This window comes from Sapajus apella, unplaced genomic scaffold (genome assembly GCF_009761245.1).
Source record: "Sapajus apella isolate SASKATOON/1434 unplaced genomic scaffold, GSC_monkey_1.0 scaffold59, whole genome shotgun sequence".
Lineage (NCBI taxonomy): Eukaryota > Metazoa > Chordata > Mammalia > Primates > Cebidae > Sapajus > Sapajus apella.
In genome coordinates this window covers 7,457,684-7,482,304 of record NW_022436999.1, presented here as the reverse complement: position 1 = coordinate 7,482,304, position 24,621 = coordinate 7,457,684, and the positions used below count along the sequence as shown (strand labels likewise).

At 35.0% G+C, this 24,621-nt stretch overlaps 1 protein-coding gene across 6 annotated transcripts in view; it reads left to right on the top strand.

Annotated features, from left to right (window-relative positions):
* The window catches only part of FUT8 (fucosyltransferase 8), a 356,276-nt gene that overhangs the window by 207,927 nt on the left and 123,728 nt on the right, over positions 1-24,621 (top strand). The window contains exon 1 of one of the 6 annotated variants that reach the window (XM_032246080.1): positions 15,201-16,628. The exons of the other annotated variants lie outside the window; for them this stretch is intronic. Within the exon in view, the coding sequence (XP_032101971.1) occupies positions 16,555-16,628 (74 nt within the window). The 5' untranslated portion in view covers positions 15,201-16,554. Of the gene's footprint in view, positions 1-15,200; positions 16,629-24,621 lie in introns of those variants that run through there. 6 annotated transcript variants of the gene reach the window in all.

Genomic DNA, 24,621 nt, shown 5'->3' with positions numbered 1-24,621 from the left:
TAGAAAAAGTAGATTGGGATAGGTGATCACATTCAATAAATGTGTTTATCAAAACAGAATAATTAAATGATATACTAGGTTAAATAGAAGCATAGAACAGGCTTTATTCCTTATAATTCTACTCTTATAACTGAACAATATGATTTTAAAAACTGTTTCATGCTTCTAAATATGGGAATTATAATTGCCCACCCTAAGCTTTATTTAGAATATGGAAATTTTAATTATTCAGTATCACTACCCAGACTTCTAGGGAAGAACACACCATTCTTGCAGAAAGGTGTCACATGAATAAAAGTGTTAAAATCTTAAATAACTAAATTGTAAAAACTTAAACTTTGGATTTGAATTTTTTCTTTTGTATACAAATGCAAAGTAAATTTGCATAAAATATTTAATATAATATATGAATAGTTGAGCTGAGGGGCTTTAAACATTCTTTATATTTTATTCTTTTATCCTACTATCTTGAGCTGATGGTGACTTTAATAACTTCTTGCTAATTGAAGATAAATAATAGCAGGAAATACAGCCATTGGGACATATTGATTTCAGTATCACTTAATTTATGGATGGCACACATCTGCTACAAATTCCTTAGAAAAAAATTACCCTGGGCTATTTCTCACATTTCTTTTAGGCAAATTTGTATTTCACTATGAAGATTTCTTTTGTTTGTTTTTGAAATTCTTAACATTGACATCTTTTAATTCATTTAGATCAAGCTTGTCCAACTTGCAAGCAGCCTAGGACAGCTTTGAATGCAGCCCAACACAAATTCATAAACCTTCTTAAAACATTATGAGATTTTTGTTGTTGTTGTTAAGCTCATCAGCTATTGTTAGTGTATTTTATGTGTGGTCCAAAACAATTCTTCTTCCAATGTGGCCCAGGGAAGCCAAAAGATTGGACACCCCTGCTTTAGACAAAATAATGGAACAACAAAATAGTTGTTTACTTTGGAGATCAGTATTCTAGGCAAAGCTATTTGAAGGAGAACAAATATAAATAGATTTCAATGTATGTATTAGAGCTAGCCTGTGAATTACAATGGCTACAAGGAAATATAGAGTAAAATAGCACACTATTCTTTTCTTGTTATTGTTCCTTGTTCAAATAGAATGAATTTGATTTTAACCTAATCTTTTTGTTCTTTTTAAAAAAATGAATGCAAAAGCTGTTGCTTAGCAGAGGTATTTCACATCAGAAATGCCTATGGTTGGCAAAAAACTGAGGTGCACTTAATGAATATGGAATGCTATATCTGCAAATAAAGACAAAAGGGACTTTCGAAAGTGTAACTTCATGTTAATTCTCATTTTTACTTAATAGCACTTCAGAAATATTATCTATTTTACCACTTGCTAGGTGCAGAAACTAAGTGACTTATTTTTCTGCAAGTCAGTGGCAGAAGAAGAAATAAAAATCTTGCAAAGAGCTACGAAGTTGTATCTAGCTTTCAGTGTACTGCCAACACTGTCCTCTTTCATACTTTGTTTCCCTTCCTTTTAGAATTAACTTAGGACAGTATGGTTTATTAGCCTATAGATAATGACAGAATATCTTATTTTATATTACAGTTACTTTTGGTATTTGTTGTGTGTGATCGGAGATCCCTATGTAACAGTATTAAAAATGACTACTTGAATTGTCACATCTTTATTATAGATATACCTGCATAAGCATATAGGGACTTTATTTAATATTTATTGAGATTAACTATAATGATAGGTTAGTGTCTGTATAAATAAATAGAAATGGCACATTAAACACAGAAGTTTGCTAGATTTGGTAATTGCTGTATTTCATGTGGGTCATGGGTCTGTGGGAAGAAACCACATACTGTAAGTTAAAATTAAGTCCCCAGTTTATTTGATCAGTAATACAAAAGCTTATTGGACATGGTGATGCCACAAGGAGTAGAAATAGATGTAGTATATCTAAATATAGCTAACTGTGGTCCTTTAGAGTCACCAGTAGAGTCATAAACTGCTCCTATGCAGTTTTCCATACAAGATAACATCTTGCCAGATCTAAGCTCATTTCTTGCTATGCCGTAATCCTTTTATACCTGGAGCCAGTGTCACCTTTCTACAAGACTATGCACAATGTATGCACCTCCATTTAAGGGAGTGTATACAAACTTTGAGGATCTATTAGTTCTTAAACAAAACCTGTGCCAGTAATACCCTATATCCTTGAGAAGAAAGAAAAGTCATTTCAAGGTATCTCAATAATAAATACACCTTTGGCTTCCCTGCACTATGGGAAGTACATCTCTTCAAAATACTGATAGTGCTATATGACACATATAGTCATGTGTTGCTTAAGGGTGCGGTTAAATTCTGAGAAATGCATCATTAGGTGATTTTGTGGTTGTGTGAACATCATAGAGTATACTTACATTATAGAGTGTCGTGGGCTAGTGTGTACTGCATACCTAGTGTATATGATATAGGCTGTTGCTCCTAGGCTACAAATTTGTGCAGCATGTTACTGTACTGAATACTGTAGGCATTTGTGACACAATGATTAAGTATTTGTATATCCAAACATATCTAAACACAGAAAAGGTATAGTAAAAATATGATATAATCTTGTGAGCCTACTATTATATATGTGGTCCATTGTTATGTGGTACATGAATATATATATTTTTTCTACATTATCGAAAATATATGTTGTGTGTATATATGCACACTATGTATACATAGACACACGCACATATAAACACACTTGGAAGTTTGTTGAAAATCAGCTTCAGTCGGTTGATCATTCATTATTATTTGATCATTTTTGATAGCTGTTGGTAGCTTCCAATAACTAGAGGTCAGTGAAAAATATAGGCTTCCTCCACCATAATTCTGTTAACATTTAATATGTTACAGTGAAGACAAGACTCAAATTGGGGAAGTACTCTGTCTTTTTAGGTGTTCCTGCAATATCTTATATGAAAGATTCTCTTGAGAAAGTTGTGGCATTATTCCAGCAACAGGATTTGATCATTGTTCTGTTCCGGCTTCAGAGAATAATCTGAATCAGCCTCTAGATACAGTGTGGATTGGAACCTAAGCCTAGGGCATCATTCCAAGTAGTATTGGCTACTCGATTTACTAAATTCTTACATATTGTTCCCAGAATTGGTAGTGCTTCTAAAATATTTCTAGGTATTTCACAGAAGTTAGTTCTACCCAGTGAAATATTTCTAGAGTCTATTTAGCTTATAATAAACTTCTGATTTTGATAAGAAATAAAGCTTACTGAAGAGCTTAATATTGTTGCTGCCTTTGGGATGTAGGTGTTTGATGATGTAATAGTTAATTAATCCTGAAAGTGTTTATTCCCAGACCTATTGAGTCATAAACTCTGGTGATGAGGCTCAGTAATCTGTATTTTAACAAGCCCTCAATGTGAATCTTTTGTACACTAAAATTTGAGAACCACTGTCCTAAAGTTTAATCACATTTTTGTATTTAAATTTCTGACAGAGAAAATTCGTAACAGAAAAAGAAAACTGTTACTAACAATGAGTCACCTTTGGGATTTTGTTACAACCAGTTAGTCTCAGGCACCTGGTGTTCACCAATGAAGTAAACATTTATATCTTGTGTCCCGGTAAGTATAGAACATCATGCATTATGATGGGAGAGAGGTTCAGTTCAAAAACTGTTTAGCACCTTCTGTTTATTCATTTTAGAATACTGCTGCCTTGTAAGACTTATTTTAACTCATTTATACAACCAGAGCTTTTAGTCGCAGGAAGAGCCTTGAAAGAAGAATGTAAATAGAATATTGCTATGCATGTTTGTGTCAAAAATATAAACTGGCACATGTAAATTTAATTTACTTTATCCATTCCAGTCTTGTCCAGTTAAAGTCTACTGGGATCTTTTTTCATGGTTTGTCCATGTGTGATATGTGAGTTAGTATATATTTTTTTTAATAGATGTCAACCGTTTTTACCCTTTTCGTTCTACCCATAATTTTCTTCCTGGAATGATGCCACTGTTGCCAAATTAGCAAGAAGATATTTATGACTTTGCTATTTTCTAAGAGGACTTTTGCATATTTGTATATAAGTTGTGATTTAAGAAAGATATGCATTGACATTTTGACAGATTTTAATTTTCTTAGTCTTGGCAGGATACAACTTATTTTGTCTACTACATCTGGATAAGACCATTAGAATCTTGTTGCTATAACTGTAAGTCATGGTGTTGAATTTGCCTTTGAGATATAGAAGATAGAACAGTGTATTTGAATATACTCTGCAGCATAGAGACATAGCTTGAAAGAAGCATAAGTGTCAGTATGATGAGTTGAGCCAGCATTTTTTTCTTCCTTCCAATTAAAATAATATATAAGGTCATGAATATCCAGTTGTGGTTGTATATACATATTGCTTGTGATGAACACATGATTTCTTTCATTTTAAATTTATATATATTTTTTTCCTGGAAATGTTATGCTATTCTGAAGTATTTTGACATAAAAATGTATTTACTTCATTATTTTTAGACAAATTTATAATGTTGGCATTTTGTGATCTCTGTTTACCTCATTAATGTTTACTTTCCATACTTCCTAATTTGCATCCTAAACTTAAGCCTTTATGCTGAACAACCCGCTATGCTTCATGCCTGTGCCTTTGCACATTTTATTATTTTACTGATTCAGCCCCATCCCCAGCTTTCCTAAGCATTTTTAGTAAGTGTTGCTGGTTCTTTAAAACTCAACCCAAGCATGTCTTCCTCTGAGAATCCTTTCTCGACCTCATTCATCTGAATTAGGTGCTCTTTTTGCCTGTTCACGCAGCGCTATGGCTTGCTCCTGTCATTTTACCCTCCGTAGTGTGATAACTTTTAATCATTTATCTTTTAACTGAATCTTAAGTGAGTATCTTGATGGAATAGATCATAGCTTATTGATCATAGTGTTCAGAATCTGGTATCTTTAATAAAATGCTCATCAAATGAGTGAATGAATGAATGAGTCCAATTAATTTGGGGAACACTTGTAACTGATTAAAAATCATTCCTTGTATTCTCAGCAGATAACGGTCATCTTAAACATGCTGATCTATGCCTGTTATATCTTTGATCCCACATATTACTTAGCCCAGTACCTTAGGCATCGTGAATGCTGCATGAGTGGATTGGAATTAAGAACTATATTTTGTATAAATCATAAATAAATATTTTCATCTGTAGATTTAATTATTTTATAATTAAAACAGCATCTTTAGTTGCCATCTTATTTTTAAAAGGATTTTATTGATTTGCCTTTTACCACTTTGGTCAGAGTACAACTTTTTGGTTTCATGGTTTTATTTCTTTTTCTTTTCTTCCAATCCTGTCCTGTCTTGTCCTGTCCTGTCCGTTCCAACAGTATCTTACTTTGTCACCCAGACTGAGTATAGTGTCCTAATTACTAGAATGCTCACTGCAGCCTTGACCACATGGGCTCAAGTGATCCTCCTGGCTCAGCCTCCCAAGCCAGCTAAGACCACAGGCACATGCCGTCAGGCCTGGAAAATTTTGGGGTTTCATTTCATTACATTTGATTTTTTTTGTTGTTGTCCAGCCATAGAATTCTTGTCAATAATTATACAGTAGTTTCCTCTGAAATTTTTTATTTTCATGTCATTGTGAAAGGCATTAGAGAGAATATATTTTGTAGGTCAGGCCATAGTCATAGTTGTCACTGTGATAAAATATAAAAATGTACACTGCCATTTGTAACCAACAGAAAAACCTAATAAAACTCTGATAAGTACCTTATGGGCTCTAGGCAGCAGAAGTGACATTTAATTTATTTTATTTAGATTGCTGAAAATAATAAGCAAAAAAAAAAAAAAAGTAAGTGAATACTGAGTGAAGTGAAATTAATTTAGCATCTACAATAACTTGGTTTTAGTGATTTTAATGATTAATTAGAAGATGCATAGAAACTGTTTGCTCTCTCCAACCCCATATTTTGATATTAATGATCTCATCTTTGTTGAGTAGAGTAGGCAAGTGTTTAGGAAGACAGCATTTATTTTCATTAAAAGATCTGAAGTAGCCAGCTAACAGTCTTTGTTTACTTCTTTTTTATTTTTTTGAGATGGAGTTTCACTCTTGTCACCCAAGCTGGAGTGCAGTGGCATGATCTCAGCTCACTGCAACCTCCGCCTCTTGGGTTCAAGCAATTCTCCTGCCTCAGCCTCCCAAGTAGCTGGGATTACAGATGCCTGCCACCACGCTTAGCTAATTTTTTGTATTTTTAGCAGAGACAGGGTTTTGCCATGTTGGGCATGCTGGTCTCGAACTCCTGACCTCAGGTGTTCTGCCTGCCTTGGCCTCCCAAAGTGCTGGAATTATAGGCATGAGCCACTGTGCCTGGCCTGTTTACTTCTTAACATCAAAGTTTGAAACTCCTTATTTAAAAGATTAAAGAAAGTGAATTACTATCTATCACCGTTGCTATTTGCTTATTAGGGACATAAACAATGGAATAAAGATAGAAATATGATAGATCACATGGTTACAGAGAGGAAGTAGATAGATTCAAGATATTGAAGATACATAGATTCAGAGTCAAGTTCTAATATTTTAATGCATCCTCTGTGTCAGGATCTAAGTACTTTCACATGTATTACTTGTAATTTATTTAATATCAAGTGAAAATTAGTTTATTTTGCCCTATGTTCTTCTTTGACATCTTTCAGTATTCAACTCCTTCGTTTGTATATGTTTGTATTTGGCACACTGATTTATAAGACTTCATTCATTCATATAGTCCTTCATTCAGGTTTTGTAGTCAGACATGTCTAATTTATATTCTATATTGGCTGTGGCAGTTTCTTAAAATAAGACAATAGTACATATTGGATGTTGGAAATATATGTAACCTAAATAATTATTTTAATAGATATTCCTAATTGTTTATACATTTCTTGATTAAACTAATTTATTTGCAAGCAGGTGTGTTTCATTTGGCTCCCAAATCAACTGTTAGGATGTTTGCTTGTGTACACTTTCATGCATTCACATTTGCCCCTTCCCCATTTTATAATTTTCTAGCCTGCAGAATGATTGATTTCTATATTATTTATTTATTTATTTTTAATTTTTTAAAAAGAAATTTTCTTTAAAGGCAGGATCTCACTCTGTTGACCAGGATGGAGTGCAGTGGCATGAACACAGCTCACTGCAGCCTTCTGGGCTCAAGTGATCCTCCTGCCTCAGCCTCCGAAGCAGCTGAATAACAAGCATTGAGCCACCATGCCCAACTAATTTTTAAATTTTTTATACAGGCAGCATCTTGCCATGTTGCTCAGGCTGGTCTCAGCTAGTCTTAAGTAGTCCTCCCAACCTGGCCTCCCAAAGTGCTGGGATCACAGGTATGAGCCACCGTACCCAGCTGTAATGATTGATTTGAAATGATAGCCAGGGTGAAGTTCTGTCTATATGTAATATGAAATAACAGGAAGTAACATAAACATGTAAAGTATGGATATTTTAAGCTGTTTGTTCTTTTGATTATTATTACTTGTATTTTTAAATATACTTTTAGACAAGGAATTTAAAAAGTAAATATAAATAATATGATTTTTCATAAATTGTTACACAACAATGAAGATTGGGGATGAGTGGTGTATGTCTAATTAGTAGTTTTCTTTGGAAACATTGGCATCTGATTTCCTCAAAGCTGTCACAATTCAGCATGTGAAAATCAGGCTGCCTTGCCCCAGAAGGAAACTTGCTGCGTGGTACTTTGTAATGTCATTACTGAAACAATAAGCGAAGTAGTAGAAGTAGTAAGGGATACAAACAGTTGCTAAATTTGAATATTGAGACTGAAGAAAGACTTGACATAATCAGAAAGAATATAGACAAAAAAGCAGGAGATTAAAATACAGAGAATAAAATAGATAACCAGCAAAGATCCAGCATTAAGATAATTGCATAGAGAATAGAAGATATGGAAGAGAAAAATTACTCAAAAATATAATAAAGACACTTTCCCTGAAAAGAAGAAACACATCCTTGGATCAAAATAACATTTTGGGTTCTGTGAATTTTGATTACTTGACATATCTAAGTTAAATGATGAAACTTTAATATTTCTCCAGTTATCCATAAAGAAGAACATATCATTTCAAAGGGAGGGAAATCAGGCTCTTGCTAAACTTCTTCCTAGAATCAGTCAGTGCTGGAGATGAATCTAGCAATCTTTTTACTCTTTTGAAATAAAGTGTGATCTAGGAATGCTGTTCTTAGCTAAGACACCAGCCAAGTATAGATTCAAGAGGCAGACATTCCCAAATACCTATAATCCCTTTTGAAAAATATATTATTTAATTAGGATATTGACCCATTTAAAAGATAAATTGATAAAATTGGCAATGACATCATTGAATGTGAAATACTAGACATTTATGTTAGTTATGATTATGGAATCTAATGTATTTGGTATAAAGTTTAGCTGTGAAGAATAACATGCCAACAAAATTTGGAATTGGAAGTATTTTCATGTTTCAGTAAATTACATCTAAAATTAAAAATACACTTACAAAGATATGACTAGTTCAATCTGTTAATGTTTTTGACAGTTTTTTAACCTTAGATCTTTTAAAAATCCATTTGAAATTGAGGAATTCATGCATTTTCACTGAATTTGTGCTTCATTAAAGGTAAAATTAAATGTATTATATTTTAAAAAGACAATATCTTCTAATTTTGTAAAAGCTTTTTAACCTATTTTGACATATTTGAGGATTTTTCTCCTTTACATGTTTTCATCTCTTTACTAATTTTTTCAAAAATAGGAAATTTTTATGTGTTTAGGAAAAAGTTATTCACTGTAAAAGACAATTTTTATATATTCAGGATGATCTTCACATATGAGAAAAAGTGAAGTTCAGAAATGATATGACTTAAGTCAGATATTTATTTAATTTTATAAGCAGGCAGTAGTCCAAGTCTTTTGGATCTTTGGTTACTGATCTGTTACTGCGTTACAAGAATCTTTGGTTACTGGTCTGTTACTTCGTTACACAAGTGATAATAGGTAGGAATTAATATGTTTCTAGAGAAATGCCATATATAGCCACAGTGAGTCACAAAGAAAACAAATAGTATGTGTATGTATAGGTTGAAAAATTTTACTGTGACAAACATCTATATAGTACCTGTGCTATTGATATTTTATATTGGCTGGGTGTGGTGGCTCACACCTGTAATTCCAGCACTTGGGGAGGCCAAGGCAGTTGGATTACGAGGTCAGGAGATTGAGACCATCCTGGCCAACATGGGGAAACCCTGTCTCTACTAAAATACAAAAAAAAAAAAAAAAAAAAATTAGCCAGGCATTGTGACACACTCCTGTAGTCCCAGCTACTTGGGAGGCTGAGGCAGGGGAATCGCTTGAACCAGGGAGGCAGAGGTTGCAGTGAGCCAAGACTGTGCCACTGCACTCCAGCCTGGCAATAGAGTGAGACTCTCTCTCAAAAAAAAGAATAAAATTATATCATCTAGATAACTTTTAGGCATAAAAGATGGCAACACAATCACAAGGACACTTGGACTATTAAAATATTGCTAAGTATGAATATTCTTGGGGCTTAGATTTGTACATTCCTGATTTTATAAAGGCAAATGCATTTATATATTAGTTGTGTGGTTAGCAGTCAGTCTGAATTTAATGACAGATGTGAATTCTGTAACATTTGATAATAAATACAGCTTTATTGCTTTCAGGTTCATGTAAACCAAAATAAGTCTTCACTGTTTTCAAGTGGACAGCCCACTAAACCTAATACAATTAATAGATGAGGGTAATTGATAAATGGTGCCATCCATTTTTACTGATAGTTAATGTATTTACTTGTGTTCTCAAGAAATTTGTTTTTAAGTTAAAACGCTGCCACCAACCTTCACCCCAGCAAATTTACTTTTAAAACAAACATTATTTTAAAGTTTAAGGAAACTGATGCTACCCACTGTTCTAGCTTAATTTTCCACTGCTCCTTCCACCTTAACCTCCCTTTTCTCCTTCACTTCCTGTTCTCCCCTGTACGCTATGCTCTAGCCATATAAAATAAGTTTATCTTTACTGAATGTGGCATGCTCTTTCACACTGCTATGCCTTTCCACATGCTCTTCCTTCTGTTTGAAATGTCTTTTCCTTCACCACCCAACAGATTCTTCCTTAACTTTTTGGATGGTTCATGTGTGGGTATCCTTTTTAAGCTCTTTAGTTATACCAGGCATTATTTAACTCTTTTTGCTATGGTCTAAACTATCATACCAAATTATAGCTGTTACTACATGTACTGCAATTCATAATTTGTGTCTGGCTTTTCCACAAATTGTGAATCTGACATTTCCAGATTGTAAAATATTTGAGGATAGTGGCTGTGTTTGTTTCATGTTTGTGTCCTTAAGTATTTGGTGTGTAATAAATATTTGGCAATTTTTTTGACGTGAGTTGTGACTCTTAGTCCTGCAGAGATCATGTTACAGTGGTCTCTGTTATTCATGGTTTTGCTTTCTGCAGTTTCAGTATCCACAGTCAGCTGTGATCTGAAAATAAGGTATTTTGAGAGGGAGAGAAAGAAAGACCATATTCACATACCTTTTATTATATTATCTTGTTTTAGTTCTTCAATTTTAGTATTATTCTTTTTAATCTCTTAACTGTGCCTAACTTGTAAAGTAAACTTTACAGTAAGTATGTATGTACAGGAGAAAATAATTTGTAATAGGATTCAGTATTATGTGTAATTCAGGCATCCACTGGGGTCTTAAAACAGTATCCCCACAAATAAGAGGGAACTACTGTGTCACATTTTCCTTTTCTTTCTCAGCTCCTTTATTTCTCTTCTTTTTCTTGTCCCTCTCAATCTCTTTTACTTTCCTCCTTTTCAACTTTCTTCTTTTCTTCAGTGTGATACAAGAGACAGGCATTTTTAGAAGTGTTTGTCAGGAAAAGAGGTGTTATAAAATCCACCAATGAGTACTGCTTCTTTTGTTTTTATATATTATGTAGGTGGATTTATTTATGATGGAATGTCATTTAGAAAAGGAATCCTGATTTCAGTAGAAACTGAATATCAAAATCTACAATAGCATTATTTAACTAAATTCACATAAAAGAAATAAAGGATTATGGGCCTATGTAAACTTGAACATAAGAACGTGGCATAGAGACAGTTCTACAGAGAATACCATAGCACTTCCCAGACCTTTGCTTTGATATTCATCCTTTGCTTGTCAAGGGCTTTGCTTTGAGTGTTTGACTTAGACTGGTTCAACTTCACTAACTCAGTTTAAAGACCTCTCTTCTCATTTCTTTCTCTTCACAGTAATAAACTTACTTTAATTAAATTTTTGACACAAGAGATTTTCATTTTTGTAAGGTGATGCATAGGCATGGTAGAGCATCCAAAGAATACAAAATGGGTATACATTGCCATGGTATTTCTGCCACAAACTCAACCCTTCAGTTCCTCTTTCTAGAGGCAGCATCTTCTGTCACTTTCTTGTGCATCCTTTCAAAGGTATCCTCCCTATCTTAGAGGAAAGAAACAGAAAGATAGGACATACCAGTGAATAACCCAATCTGTTGGAGATATGACATACCAATGGATAACCCCATCTTCAGTTGTTAACTTACCTCCCGGGGGTTTTGTATAGTTTAATTAGCATTGGCAAAGCACTTTGATACTGTTGGATGAAAGGCTTGTTAGGTTGTTAGAGGTAAGGTAGTTATGATTGTGATTTTGCAAACAATCATTTTTTTCATTGGTGACATGACTTTCCTAGCAGTTTTTTGTTGAGATCTCTGATTACTTGATTTTGTCCTTATAAGTTAACACTTTTTTCTTCATAATATTGCACAAAATAAGAATCATTTGGTGACCATGAGTTCATGCCATAAAATTGAGTATTTTAATAACCATTTAAAACAGGAAAAACATTAGTTCTCAGTCTTTAGAATTAAAAACTTTGCAGTGAATATGTTTTCACCCAGCATATCCAGTTCATTTGTCACATGGTATAAAAAGAAACTCACGTGGAAGGGGATGACTTCATGCTGAAATCCAAACATCTTGACTTAACCTGCAGAATTGTTTTCATGTCTTTGCATCATGGAGCCAAAAAATAGGTACCATTGGGAAAATCCCTTAAGATATCCTCTGTTTCTCCTCTTGACCAAGCTATAGAAAATGCTAATAATGAAAAGGTTTAATTGCCTAGATAGGAGCATGATAAAACCCAATGCTTCATTCATCCATTAACTAAATGGGGGTTGATATCTAGAGTACATTAGTATCTGGAAAACAAAAACATTTTTATTTTGACTTGGCAAAATGTTACAGCCTTTAGTTTGGGTTCTTTTACCTATATTTTATTTGAAAAATACACACACTCCCCGTGTTGTGATTCTTACCTCCAGAGAAAATAAAGGATTATAAAACATTACCAGGTAACTTATGGGTTCAATAACTCAGAGAAATCCTGCATAAACAATTGTTTTTCTAGTCTCCTATTTGTTGTATTTGTTGGAAATAGGCTTCATACTTCAAGGTGATATATGTCTAAGAGCAAAGGATAGTAGTTTTATTTGACCTTCTGGCACTCCCATCTCCCTGGATAAAATTTTCCCTGGGAAAAAGAGGTGATGGCATTGCTGTATTTTGGGAATTATAGACATTCATCGTTTCATTGTTGGGGAAAAACAAAAACATTTCTGTTTTGATTTGGCAAAATGTTACAGCCTTTAGTTTGGGGTCTTTTACCTATATTTTTGAAAAATACACACACACACACACACACACACACACAAACCCCACCCCCCCATCACATTGGTCTACAGTAATGGAAGAAAACAGAAACCACTTTGTTATCACTTTGGAAACAAAGCCTAGAAATTTTTGTGCAAAAGGTTAATTCTTCCCTCATGCAAAGAATAGTGTGAATACATTTAAGTTACTTAAATGAATGTGAATTAGTTAAAATTTTTTCCATTTTAATATGAAGCAACTCAGATTTACTCTTGGAGTTGGTATTAATGGTCTGTATGGGTTTCTCCTGGCCTATCACTTGTCATTGTTTTCAATAAAAGGCAAAAACAGTTGTTCAGGTTTAGATCGAAGTATTTAAGAACATGAAATGGGTGTGAGATTCTACTTTTGAGAGCTTACAATACATTCTATCTTTGAAATTCAACTCCCTTGTTCTGACAAGTATGTTATACATCAGCTAGGCAGCAAGATAATATACAAGAAAAATGCAAGTCTTTCTTTGAAAAGATTAACCTTCAGTTGTTAACTTACCTCCCTGGGGTTTTGTGTAGCTTAATTATCATTGGCAAAGCAGCTTGATATTGTTGGTTGAAAGTCAGTTAAGTTATTAGAGGTAAGATAGTATTACGATTGTGATTTTGCAAACAGATAATCTTTTTTTTTCATTGGTGAGATGAGGGGAAGCAGAAGAGAATCTTTATTTTGGGTCCTAATCTCAGGTAGTATAGTTTGAAGCTAGAATGGTTTATGAAGGAGCTCCATGTTTAATATCTCAGCTGAAAATTAGTTGTTGCCTTTCTCTTAAGCTATTGTGGCACATAAATCAAGAGAAATGTGTACTTTTGATGAAGCATTGAAGCAGACTGTGTGTGTGTGTGTGTGTGAGAGAGAGAGAGAGAGAGAGACGTATACGCTAGTAACAGCACACTATTGATGTCATTAAAACCACAGGCAAGTCACAGATTGTAATAATTCTTTGCACGAGTTGGTTTTAACTAAAAAAATATAAACTCTATTGCAAGATTCAGAAAAAAAAAACTGGGAATAAACAAAAGATCATTACTTCTAGATCTCACCTCATAGTTCTTCAGGAAGTTTCTTATTAACTGAGGGATTCATTGCAAATATTTTTCTGCAACTTTGTGCATATTTCGTATGTTAAAGAAGCTGTTCAAACTTCAGTCTTTGGTGGAAGGCAAAGGAGGACTCTACCAGAGGACATGATACTAAGCTTACATTTAAGGCATTTTATTCTTTTACTTAAACATTTCATTCTAGGTAGGACAGTTAATCTTCTAGAATATCCTTAGAAGTTTTCAGGCATATTCAATCTCCCTCTCCTTTTAAAATAATCCTTATTGAGCTACAGTCTGTTGAGTTATTGAAACTTTATTTGAACCTGAATGTTTTGTCAGCATTGGGAACAATGCATCTCATGTATTTCTGTCTTTTGTGGAAGATATTCCTCTTTTTTACTTGTTGGGAAACTACTATCTCGAGTCATTCTTTAATGAATCATTCATTTGGTAGACATTTGTTGGACACTTACTACATGGCAGCATCTGGGCTGGACCAAGGCATGTTCTATACATAGTATTGGTGTGGTTTTGGTAATTTGGTAATTTCTTTTGCGTTTTCTTCACATCCTCTGAGATCGTGTAATGTACCCAGTTTAGTTTCTATAATACTAGTCTTCAGGCAATTGGTCAGTCCTTCTAGGCTCCGTTAATGTTTATAATCCCCAACATAATTCTATAGAATTTCCAGTGTAATCCTAGATTGTTGACTTTACCATATTTTCTGAATTATTTCCTTGAATCACTGTAAAACATCACTTGCACTGTACTCCTTTTGTGAGTCTTTATGTGTGAAAACTTGTATGCCTTTTACTTATTTTAAGTGATAGTTTAATAGTGGTAATAAAGAATAATATAACTTAAATGATTATTGAAGTTAAGAGGGGAATCTACTACATTTATTTTGAAATAGGAAAAATTTCAATAGCAGTCAAACCAGATTTTCTTTTGTTCTTGAAATGTTCAAAATTTTTCAAGAACATTACAGTTTCTGGGTTTCATAGTATAAAGATTAGATTAATATTATCTGTAGAATATCCATGTAAGGTAATGTTATCAGAGAGACCAGCTCCCAGTATATCAAAAAGACCCCAGGTAAAGATTATCTTCTGCTTCCCCCATCTCACCAATGAAAAAAAAAAGATTACCTGTTTGCAAAATCACAATCATAATACTACCTTACCTCTAATAACTTAACTGACTTTCATCCAACAATATCAAGCTGCTTTGCCAATGATAATTAAGCTACACAAAACCCCAGGGAGGTAAGTTAACAGGGAGGTTTAAGATCTCTCAAAGTGATCGAGTGGTCAGTGAAAAAGAGAGAGAGACAAGGAAAAAGCTTTCCTTAAAGCTTGGCCCAGGGGAGACACCACATAATGCTGCTCTGTGGATGTCTGACACTTTTCTGAAAACCTCAGTTTTTTACTGGACTCTTTCAATAGGCGAGGGGGAGCGAAGCTACACAACATGTGGAAATGATCATACAAAAAGAATACATTTGCAAAAACTGATGCACAGAAATCACAATGTGGTATTATAAAAGCAGAACAATGTAAAGATAACTTTTCTGTGTGTCAGCATAGAAATCATACACCTTAGCAAGAATAGAGGTTAAACATAAACTTACAATTATCAGCAAAAATACATTGGGCTCACAGCTGCAGGGAGAACAGGATCTGACATAGGACAACCAAGCCTGACCACAAAGCTGCAAGAGGATGGGGCCTCCTTGCAGGCCTGGAGGAGCAGTGGGAGAAGAAAGACTTTTACATCCTTATCTCAACCACAGAGGATTTTCCTCACGACAGACACCCCTCATGCTTCCGTTTATAGGCTCTCCATAAGGGTCGCATTCCCTTTCCAGGGCAATAATCAATATTCCTTTCCTGGGAAAGGAATCTAGGTAATAAGCCTCTCCATTACATGTCCATTTACAGGCTCTCTGCAACGAGAAGCCTATTACATGCTGTCATCTCTCTCAGGCAGTCAAGCTATGTGGTTAGTCCCTTTCACAGAGTTCCTGTTTTTACCGGACAGCTCAGCAGAGCCAAAGTTACAAGTTGCAGCTCAGCAGAGGCAAAGTTACAAGTTACATCGCAGCTTTTCACATTACTCTTCATTTTCTCAAATATGATCTATACATTAGGTAACAGGCCTCACAAAGCAAATAGCTCATTTCAAATTCTAAGAGAATTTACAGGCTAAAAATCAACAATAATTTCTTCTGATTATTTCAGATAGCTCGGGTTTTGCCAATTCTTCCAGAAGCTTGGGGTTGCACAGTCACCACTGAGGGATCCACAGTGTTCTCAGCAGAATGTGATACTAATACAGAAATTAAAATAGTTGTGAAATGATGAGCTTCTCTAAGATGTGCTCTTCTAACAAATTTCACAGTGCCAAATTTGACTTTTAATAAATCTCCATTAAAACGAATCAAAAAATAATTAGTAAAAAACTGATGCAGGATATTTTCTCGACCCCTTTGCTGGACTTATGACAGGGGTGCCTCCTTTACTCAGCCCACCCTGCTTAACCCCTTGTGGAAGGGATGGAGTGTGTGAACAAGTACAGGAACTGGAGTGAGCAAGTGCAGGAACTGGCCTGCAGCCTGGCAGGAGCTTACTCTGTTTACTTGGATCTTCCAGGCTCCACGCCTCACCGGAGGGAGCCTGCAAGTGAATGAGTGCAGGGACCACCAGCTGCTTCAGCAGTGGCAGGAGCAAACTCCATGCAGGCCCTGCGGCAGCATCCAGGTAGGGGTGTCTGTGATGCCAAGGCTCCAGGGCGTGTGTTGCAATGCTCTTTTAGCTCTATCGTTTGCAGATAGCTGTGTGTTGTCAGCTCAGTGGGTCGCTTGCCTCGTTGTGTCAGGTGGGCTGCCTTCTGCCAGCGAGGGCAGAGGGCCAGTGTGATAGACTTTTTGGGCATCCTCATGTGGGGTACGTCCTGAATTCTTGTCTGGTGCCCAAGAAGAAGGAAGTCATGCAGACAAATTGAAGGATGGTGAATATAAAGAATTTTACTGAGTGTTGAAAACAGCTCTCAGTGGAGAGGGGAACGAGAAAGGAGACAGAAAGGGCTGATCACTCTCTCTTGAAGACAGGCTGCCTCTCTTCCTCTCTTTTCTGAAGTCAAGTGGCCTCATCCAGCCACCATCTCTGAAGTTAAGTCACCTCTCTTCAATATCCAACCACTTCTCCACTCTGCGACTGAGCCTGGGGTCTTTATAGGCATAGGATGCAGGTTGGGATGGGCCTTAGGTAGTTTTGGAAAAGATAGCATTCAACTGGTGAAAAGACATAATTGAGAAACGACCAATTGGGAGAGAGCGGGCACACAGGGATGGAAGTTTTCACTTTGGGCTGCTGGTTTCAGGCTTTTTGACTTCAAGGTGGGATTTTGCCAGGGACTTGCTCCTGTCTGCCTAGAGTTTCTCTGCCTCCTGTCACTATCAAAACCACTTTCAAATGTGTGTTCTTAAAGTTTCATCTTATGCATTAGAATATTTAATATTTGTTGATGGCACTTATCTAGCACCTTATATTTACTGTATTTATTAATTAATGATTCCTAAGTCTCCTGAAAATGTCTCAATATGGTTAATATGAGAGGATATAATAATCAGAATGCCATCAGCTAGCATAATTTCAAATATATTTTCTTGAACTGGAATACAGTCTATTTGGCTGTTTTAATATGAACTAAAAATATTAGAATTTCTTATTTAGGTGACATGATAAAGCAAATTTGTTTCCAGGGTTCACTTCATCCTCCTTAAAAGTAAAGTATTTTCTTTCCTCATTTTAATGACATATACCTCAGTCTGGATTAGAACTAACCACTTACTTGATTTTGAGAAGAAAGTTCACTTTGAATTAAGTAGAATTGACATATATTCTTTATCAAATAATGACGATTTATCTTCCACACATTCTCTCACGTTATTTCTAGCCTAAAACATTCCTGCCGTGGCTGGTAAACAATTACTGTGACTATCTTTGTTTCTGAAAAGTATCAGCATAAATAATATCACCTGGGCTAGGAAATGTAAATTTATCCAATAACAATGGAAATGAAGTTTGTAAAATGACATGACAAATTGGTGATCTGGAATCTAAAACCTTTGTCAGTAGAACTGAAGATTAATTTTTGTCCTCTTTAGGCTCTGTGTGTTTTTTTACTCTTTTGGAATGATTATTTTTTTAACTGGGTTAGAGAAAGTATACATGGCGATGAACACATGCACATACATATGCAAAATGGAATGTTGTAATTTTGATGTTTTGATTTTAAATATAGATCTGCTATAATAAAAGCTATTATACATCTTTTTACTTGGGTATGAGTGTGCATAGTTTGAAGATAAAGCATAGTTACTAATCATTACTTTGACAGCAGCAGTATTCACTTAGAACTCTTGATATTGTCATATAATTTTTGTAGTATTCTTTCCAAAATTATTAATTCATTTATAGGAGTTATCCAAACCATTGTTCTGTAGGACTGTCTTCCTTTCTTACATGATCAGCTATTTTATTGTTACTGAGTTTTTAAGAGCCATCTTTCTTTCATTCTTCAAGATTTTGAAGGAGATGATGGTATGGATTTACAGAATAGTTAGGGGAATTATCAATTGATTGAGATGGAGTCTCGCACTGTTGCCTGGGTTGGAGTGCAATGATGAGGTGTCGGCTCAGTGCAACCTCCACCTCCCAGGTTCACATGATTCTCCTGCCTCAGCCTCCCAAGTAGCTGGGATTACAGGCACACACCACCACACCCAGCTAATTTTTTGTGTTTTTAGTAGAGACAGGATTTCACTATGTTGGCCAGACTGTTCTCAAATTCCTGGCCTTGAGATCCGCCTGCCTCAGCTTCCCAAAGGCCTCCCAAATTGGCCTGGAATTACAGGTGTGAGTCACCATGCCCAGCCAAGAGTTATTTTTTTAGATAATTTTCAACTAATACTTCCAAGGTAGCATAATAAGAAAGCAAATATACAAATACCCAACCTCAAGAATATCAACTACAGAATTCTTTGATGATATAACAGATTTTAAAAAGAAAATCATAGTGTAAAATTCGTGGTTGTTTTCTCTCATAGGACTTGCTATATGCTAGTCTATTGAGTTTTCCAAGTATGGTCTGTTTAAACACTTACTGTGATATGTAGAATTTTATTAATTTTCTCTAGACCATAGACATCGTAGTTAGCTCAGCAGCATAATTGGTAAGAGGAAGCTGTCATCATATTCCTTTTAATCCTTTTAAAAATTTGAGGGCTGTACCATAAAATTGTCTACCAGTAATCTGTGCCATTCCACAATAGAACACAATAAATAATATTGATAGGTAACATTTATTGAGCCCCTACTATTTTGGAACATTTCGCCCTCAAAATAAGTCTTTGTGGTACTATTGTTATTTTCATAGAACAGATAAGGATACAGGAGCTTAGAAAAGTTAAATAACTTGTCCAGAGTCACAAAGCAAATAAACGGTAAAACTTTTAATAAAATCTGTCTTCCTATAAAAACTGCAGTTTAAATCCCTATGCTGTTATTCTAGATAATGCACTTAACCAACAGTATAAAAGGTGCTGATTTGAATGATCTTTTCAGTGATGGTGGTGGATTAATCTAATTTATCCACACTTAAGAAGAATGGTGCCTATCACAGAATGGCTTGACTTGGAATAAAGTCCATGATGGTGGAACAGAATTTGTCTTTGGAGGCTTGGAAACTCTAAACATCTGTCATATAACACTGAAGACAGTTGGCTCTAGTAGCACTGACTAATATGGACAACTATATCAGTTTAACATTGAGCCAGGTATTTGTGACTCATGCCATCTCACAGTCAATTTGTTCTTAATGTGTTTTAATATAATCTGTTGGCCAGGTGTGGTGCCTCATGCCTGTAATCTCAGCATTTTGAGAGACAGAGGTGAGAGGATTGCTTGAGCTCAGGAGCTGGAGTGTTTCTACAAAAAATTGAAAAATACAATTATCTGGGCATGGTGGCATACGCATGTAGTTCCCACCTACTCTGGAAGCTGAGGTGGGAGGACGGCTCGAGCCCAGGAGGTCAAGGCTACATAGTAAGCTGTATTTACATCAGCTTACTATGAGACTCTGTCTTAAAAAAAACATTTTTAATTCTTTTTTGTCATAGTGATATGGTTTGGCTCAATTTACTAAAAAAAATTTTGTTCTGTTAAGTAATAGTGTTATGGTTTGTCTCTATTTACTCTGTATGCATCTATTTACCAATTTAGCTTTGAGTGTTTTTTGATAGAGATCTTTTCTTCTGTTCTTCAACTTAATTACTGAATTGTGTAGGAAAATAATGTTTTCATAGTAGTATAATTACTGTTCCAATACTATAATTACTGAAATATTATTGGAAAATGTATTTTATTTAGAAGTAAAAAATTTGCAAATGTTTTTATGGTTCTTGGAACTTTTTTTTTTGAGACAGAGTCTCGCTCTGTCACCAGGCTGGAGTGCAGTGGTGCAATCTTGGCTTACTGCAACCTCCACCCCCCAGGTTCAAGTGATTCCCCTCCCTCAGCCTCCCAAGTAGCTAGGACTACAGGCATGCACCACCACACCTGGCTCATTTTTTTGTATTTTAGTAGAGAACGGGGTTTCACCATGTTGGCCAGGATGGTCTGCATCTCCTGACCTCGTCATCTGCCTGTGTTGGTCTCCCAAAGTGCTGGGATTACAGGTGTGCACCACTGCACCTGGCCAGGAATATTTTTTAATAAGTCTCTGAACATAACATTTAATTTCTGCCTGAGCCTTGTTTCCTACCTTATAAATGAGAAATAAGCAAACACAGCTCAGACGTCGGCTTTAAAATAAAGAAAGAAAAATTTCAGAAAATGGTATCAGTATCAGGCATATAAATAAGATAATCATTTTTCTGAAAAGAAAGAGGAGAAAACTCAGACTCATTGAGTATTACTATGTTTCTCCCATCTCCCACACTTTTAACGCTGGTTCACCCCTTCTTTATCTTTATCTTAAAGCATTTCTTAAAAATTGAAGATGTGCTTGAAAGGAGACAAAAGTTCCTTTTTGGAAATTGGTTTATTTTTTGGTTTGGTTATGAGTATTTTTAGAAATATTTTACATTCTTACTCATGCTAGGGAATGGCTGGTACAGGATGATAAGCAAGCTGCTTGAGTTTGGACCTATGTCATATAAAGGCCTTACAGTTCTGTTTCAGGAAGCCCATTCTTAGAATTCCAGAATACATTCCTGGGCCAGACATCTAGAGATACTCTTTGTATGCAAGGTTTAGAAGTCTGTTTTCAACATTTTGTCCTAAGTATTCTGCTTCACTTCATAAACCAGTAATTGCAGTGTTACTATCATTTACCCTACCCCTACTATTGAACCTTATATTGAAAAGATTTGTGGTAGTGTGAATTGGCACATAACCAAGGTCTTTCCATTTCTTAATAAAGCCATTAACTGCTTTCTTTATTGGGGAAAAGAGATTTCCAGTAATAGTTAATTTTATTAGGTCCGCTTAATACATATGCTCTAACAAAAGTTCAGTAATCTGCTGTAAATCCAGTGCCCATAAGATATTCTCACCGAAGATTCTTTCTCTTTTGAGTACACGAAGAAAATTAGATGTTACTGGTGAGAGAAATCTCATTGTGGTCTAGAATATTTTTTCAGAAAACCAGTAGATTTTAATAGAGTAACTTTTTAAATAGGATTAGTATTGTATACTTTAACCAAGTAAACCTTAGAATAATGTGTCTAAAATTCCCCACAGTAATCCATATTTCGGACATTTTCTTTCTTTAAAGATACTCATCTCTTAATGCAAAACCTGTTTGTAAAAGGTGTGTCAATTGGATTTTCCATTTACTTATATTTCAGTTTTACACATGTTCTATTTTCACTTCACTGATCTTTAGCTGGTTATGTGACAGAGCTTTGTTATTGTTTCCTGCCTTTACCATTTCATTCTTCTTTTTCCTCCTCGCTCGAAGTAGTCAGTGATTTGCTTGTGTTACTTCATTTATGCCAAAAATATTAATGAAGCAATGACTCTGTGTCAGAGAATGTCATGTACTATGTATAGAATAGTGCCCTCATAGATTTGAATGTAGCAGGGAAGAGTGACAAATAAGCACTTACATTAAATAAGTGGTTATAGAAACAACTTAAATTTAAATAGCAGTAGGGGAGGTTAAGAGATTATGATGTCTCCATGGGATGAATATTCTGCAGCTGTTAAAATATGTAAAACATTTGTGAAAAATAAGACACTATCAGTCGTAACATGAAGTTCGTGGAGACTAGGCTTGTTATTATGTATAATATTGTACCTTAAATTTATTCATATATTTTCCACTAAACTCACATATATATACATATATATATATGAACACTGTGTGTGTATACATATATACATACACACACACATATATATGTACACACACACACACACACACACACACATACGTACACAGTTTCTTTATCCACTCGTTGATTGATGGGCATTTTGGCTGGCTCCACATTTTTGCAATTGCAAATTGTGCTGCTGTAAACATGCATGTACAAGTATCTGTTTTGTATAATGACTTCTTTTCCTCTGAGTAGATACCCAGTAATCGGATTGTTGGATCAAATGGTAGTTCTACTTTTAGTTCTTTAAAGAATCTCCACATGCTTTCCCTATTGGCTGTACTAGTTTACTTTTCCACCAGCAGTATAGAAGTGTTCTCCGATCACCACATCCATGCCAACATCTATTTTTTTTTATTTTTTTGATAATGGCCATTATTGTGGGAATAAAGTGGTATCACATTGTGGTTTTGATTTGCATTTTCCTGATTATTAGTGATGTTGAGCATTTCTTCATATGTTTTTTGGCCATTTGTATATCTTCTTTTGAGAATTGTCTATTCATGTCCTTAACTCACTTTTTGATGGGATTTTTTTTTTCTTGCTGATTTGTTTGAGTTACATATGGATTCTGTGTATTAGTCCTTTGTTAGATACATAGTTTGAAAAAATTTTCTCCTGTGTGTTGTCTTTTTGCTGACTCTTCCTTTTGCTGTGCAAAAGCCCTTTAGTTTAATTAAGTCTCACCTGTTCATCTTTGTTTTTGTTCCATTTGCTTCTGAAGTCTTTGCCTAAGCCAATGTCTAGAAGGGTTTAATCCAACGTTATTTTCTAGATTTTTTTATAGTTTCAGCTCTTAGATTTAAGTCCTTGATCCATCTTGAGGTGATTTTTGTGTAAGGTGAGAGATGAGGTTTTATTCTCCTACGTGTGGCTTGTCAGTTATCCCAGCACCATTTGTTGAATAGGGTGTCCTTTCCCCACTTTATGTTTTTGTTTGCTTTGTCAAAGATCAGTTGGCTGTAAGTATTAGGGTCTATTTCTGGGTTGTCTATTCTGTTGCATTGGTCTATGTGTCTCACATAGACCATCTCTTGTCTTACACAAAAATCAACTCAAGATGGATTTTGTACCACACTGTTTTGGTGACTATGGCCTTATGGTATAGTTTGAAATCAGGTAGTGTGTTGCCTCCAAATTTGTTCTTTTTGCTCAGTCTTGCTTTAGCTCTGCGTGCTCTTTTTTTGGTTCCATGTGAATTTTAGAATTGTTTTTTCTAATTCTTTGGAGAATGATGACAGTATTTTGATGGGGATTGCATTGAATTTGTAGATTGCTTTTGACAGTATGGTCATTTTCACAATGACCATAAGCTCATTTTCTAATTGAGCTTCTTTGGATCTTCTCTCTTTTTTTCTTGGTTAGTCTTGCTAATGTTCAATTTTGCAAGATCAATTTTATTTATCTTTTCAAAAAAACAAAAATACAGTAACAAAAAATATCCAAGGTATACAGGCAACAGATAGCATGATGAATGGAATAGTATGTCACATCTCAATACTAAGGTGGAATGTAAATGGCCTAAATGCTCCACCTAAAAGATATAGAATTCCAGAATGGATTCAGATTCATAAACCACACATCTGCTGCCTTCAAGAGACTCGCCTAAAACGTAGGGACTGACATAAACTTAAGGTGGCGGGGGAGACATTCCATGCAAATGGACACCCAAAGTGAGCAGAGGTAGCAATTCTTAGACAAAACAAAAAGCAGCAACAATTTAAAAAGACAAAGAGGGACATTATATAATCATAAAAGGCCTTGTCCAACAGGAAAATATCACCATCCAAAACATACATACCCAACACTGGAGCTCCCAAATTTATAAAACAATTACTACTAGACCTAAGTAATGAGATAGGCAGCAACAAAATAATAGTGGAGGACTTCAGTATTCCACTGACAGCACTAGATAGGTCATCAAGACAGAAAGTCAACAAAGAAACAATGGATTTAAACTCCACCCTGGAACAAATGAACTTAACAGATATTTACAGAACATTCTACCCAACAACCACAGAATATACATTCTATTCATCAGTGCATGGAACTTTCTTGAAGATAGACCATTTGATAGGCCACAAAACAAGTCTCAATAAATTAAAAACATTGAAATTATATCAGGTACTCTCTTAGACCACAGTGGGATAAAACTGGAAATCAACTCCAAAAGGAAACTTTAAAACCATACAAATATATGGAAATTAAATAACCTGCTCCTGAATGATCGTTGGTCAACAATGAAATCAAGATGGAAATTAAAAAGAATAAAGTTCTTAGCCTTAAATGTCTACATCAAAAAGTCTGAA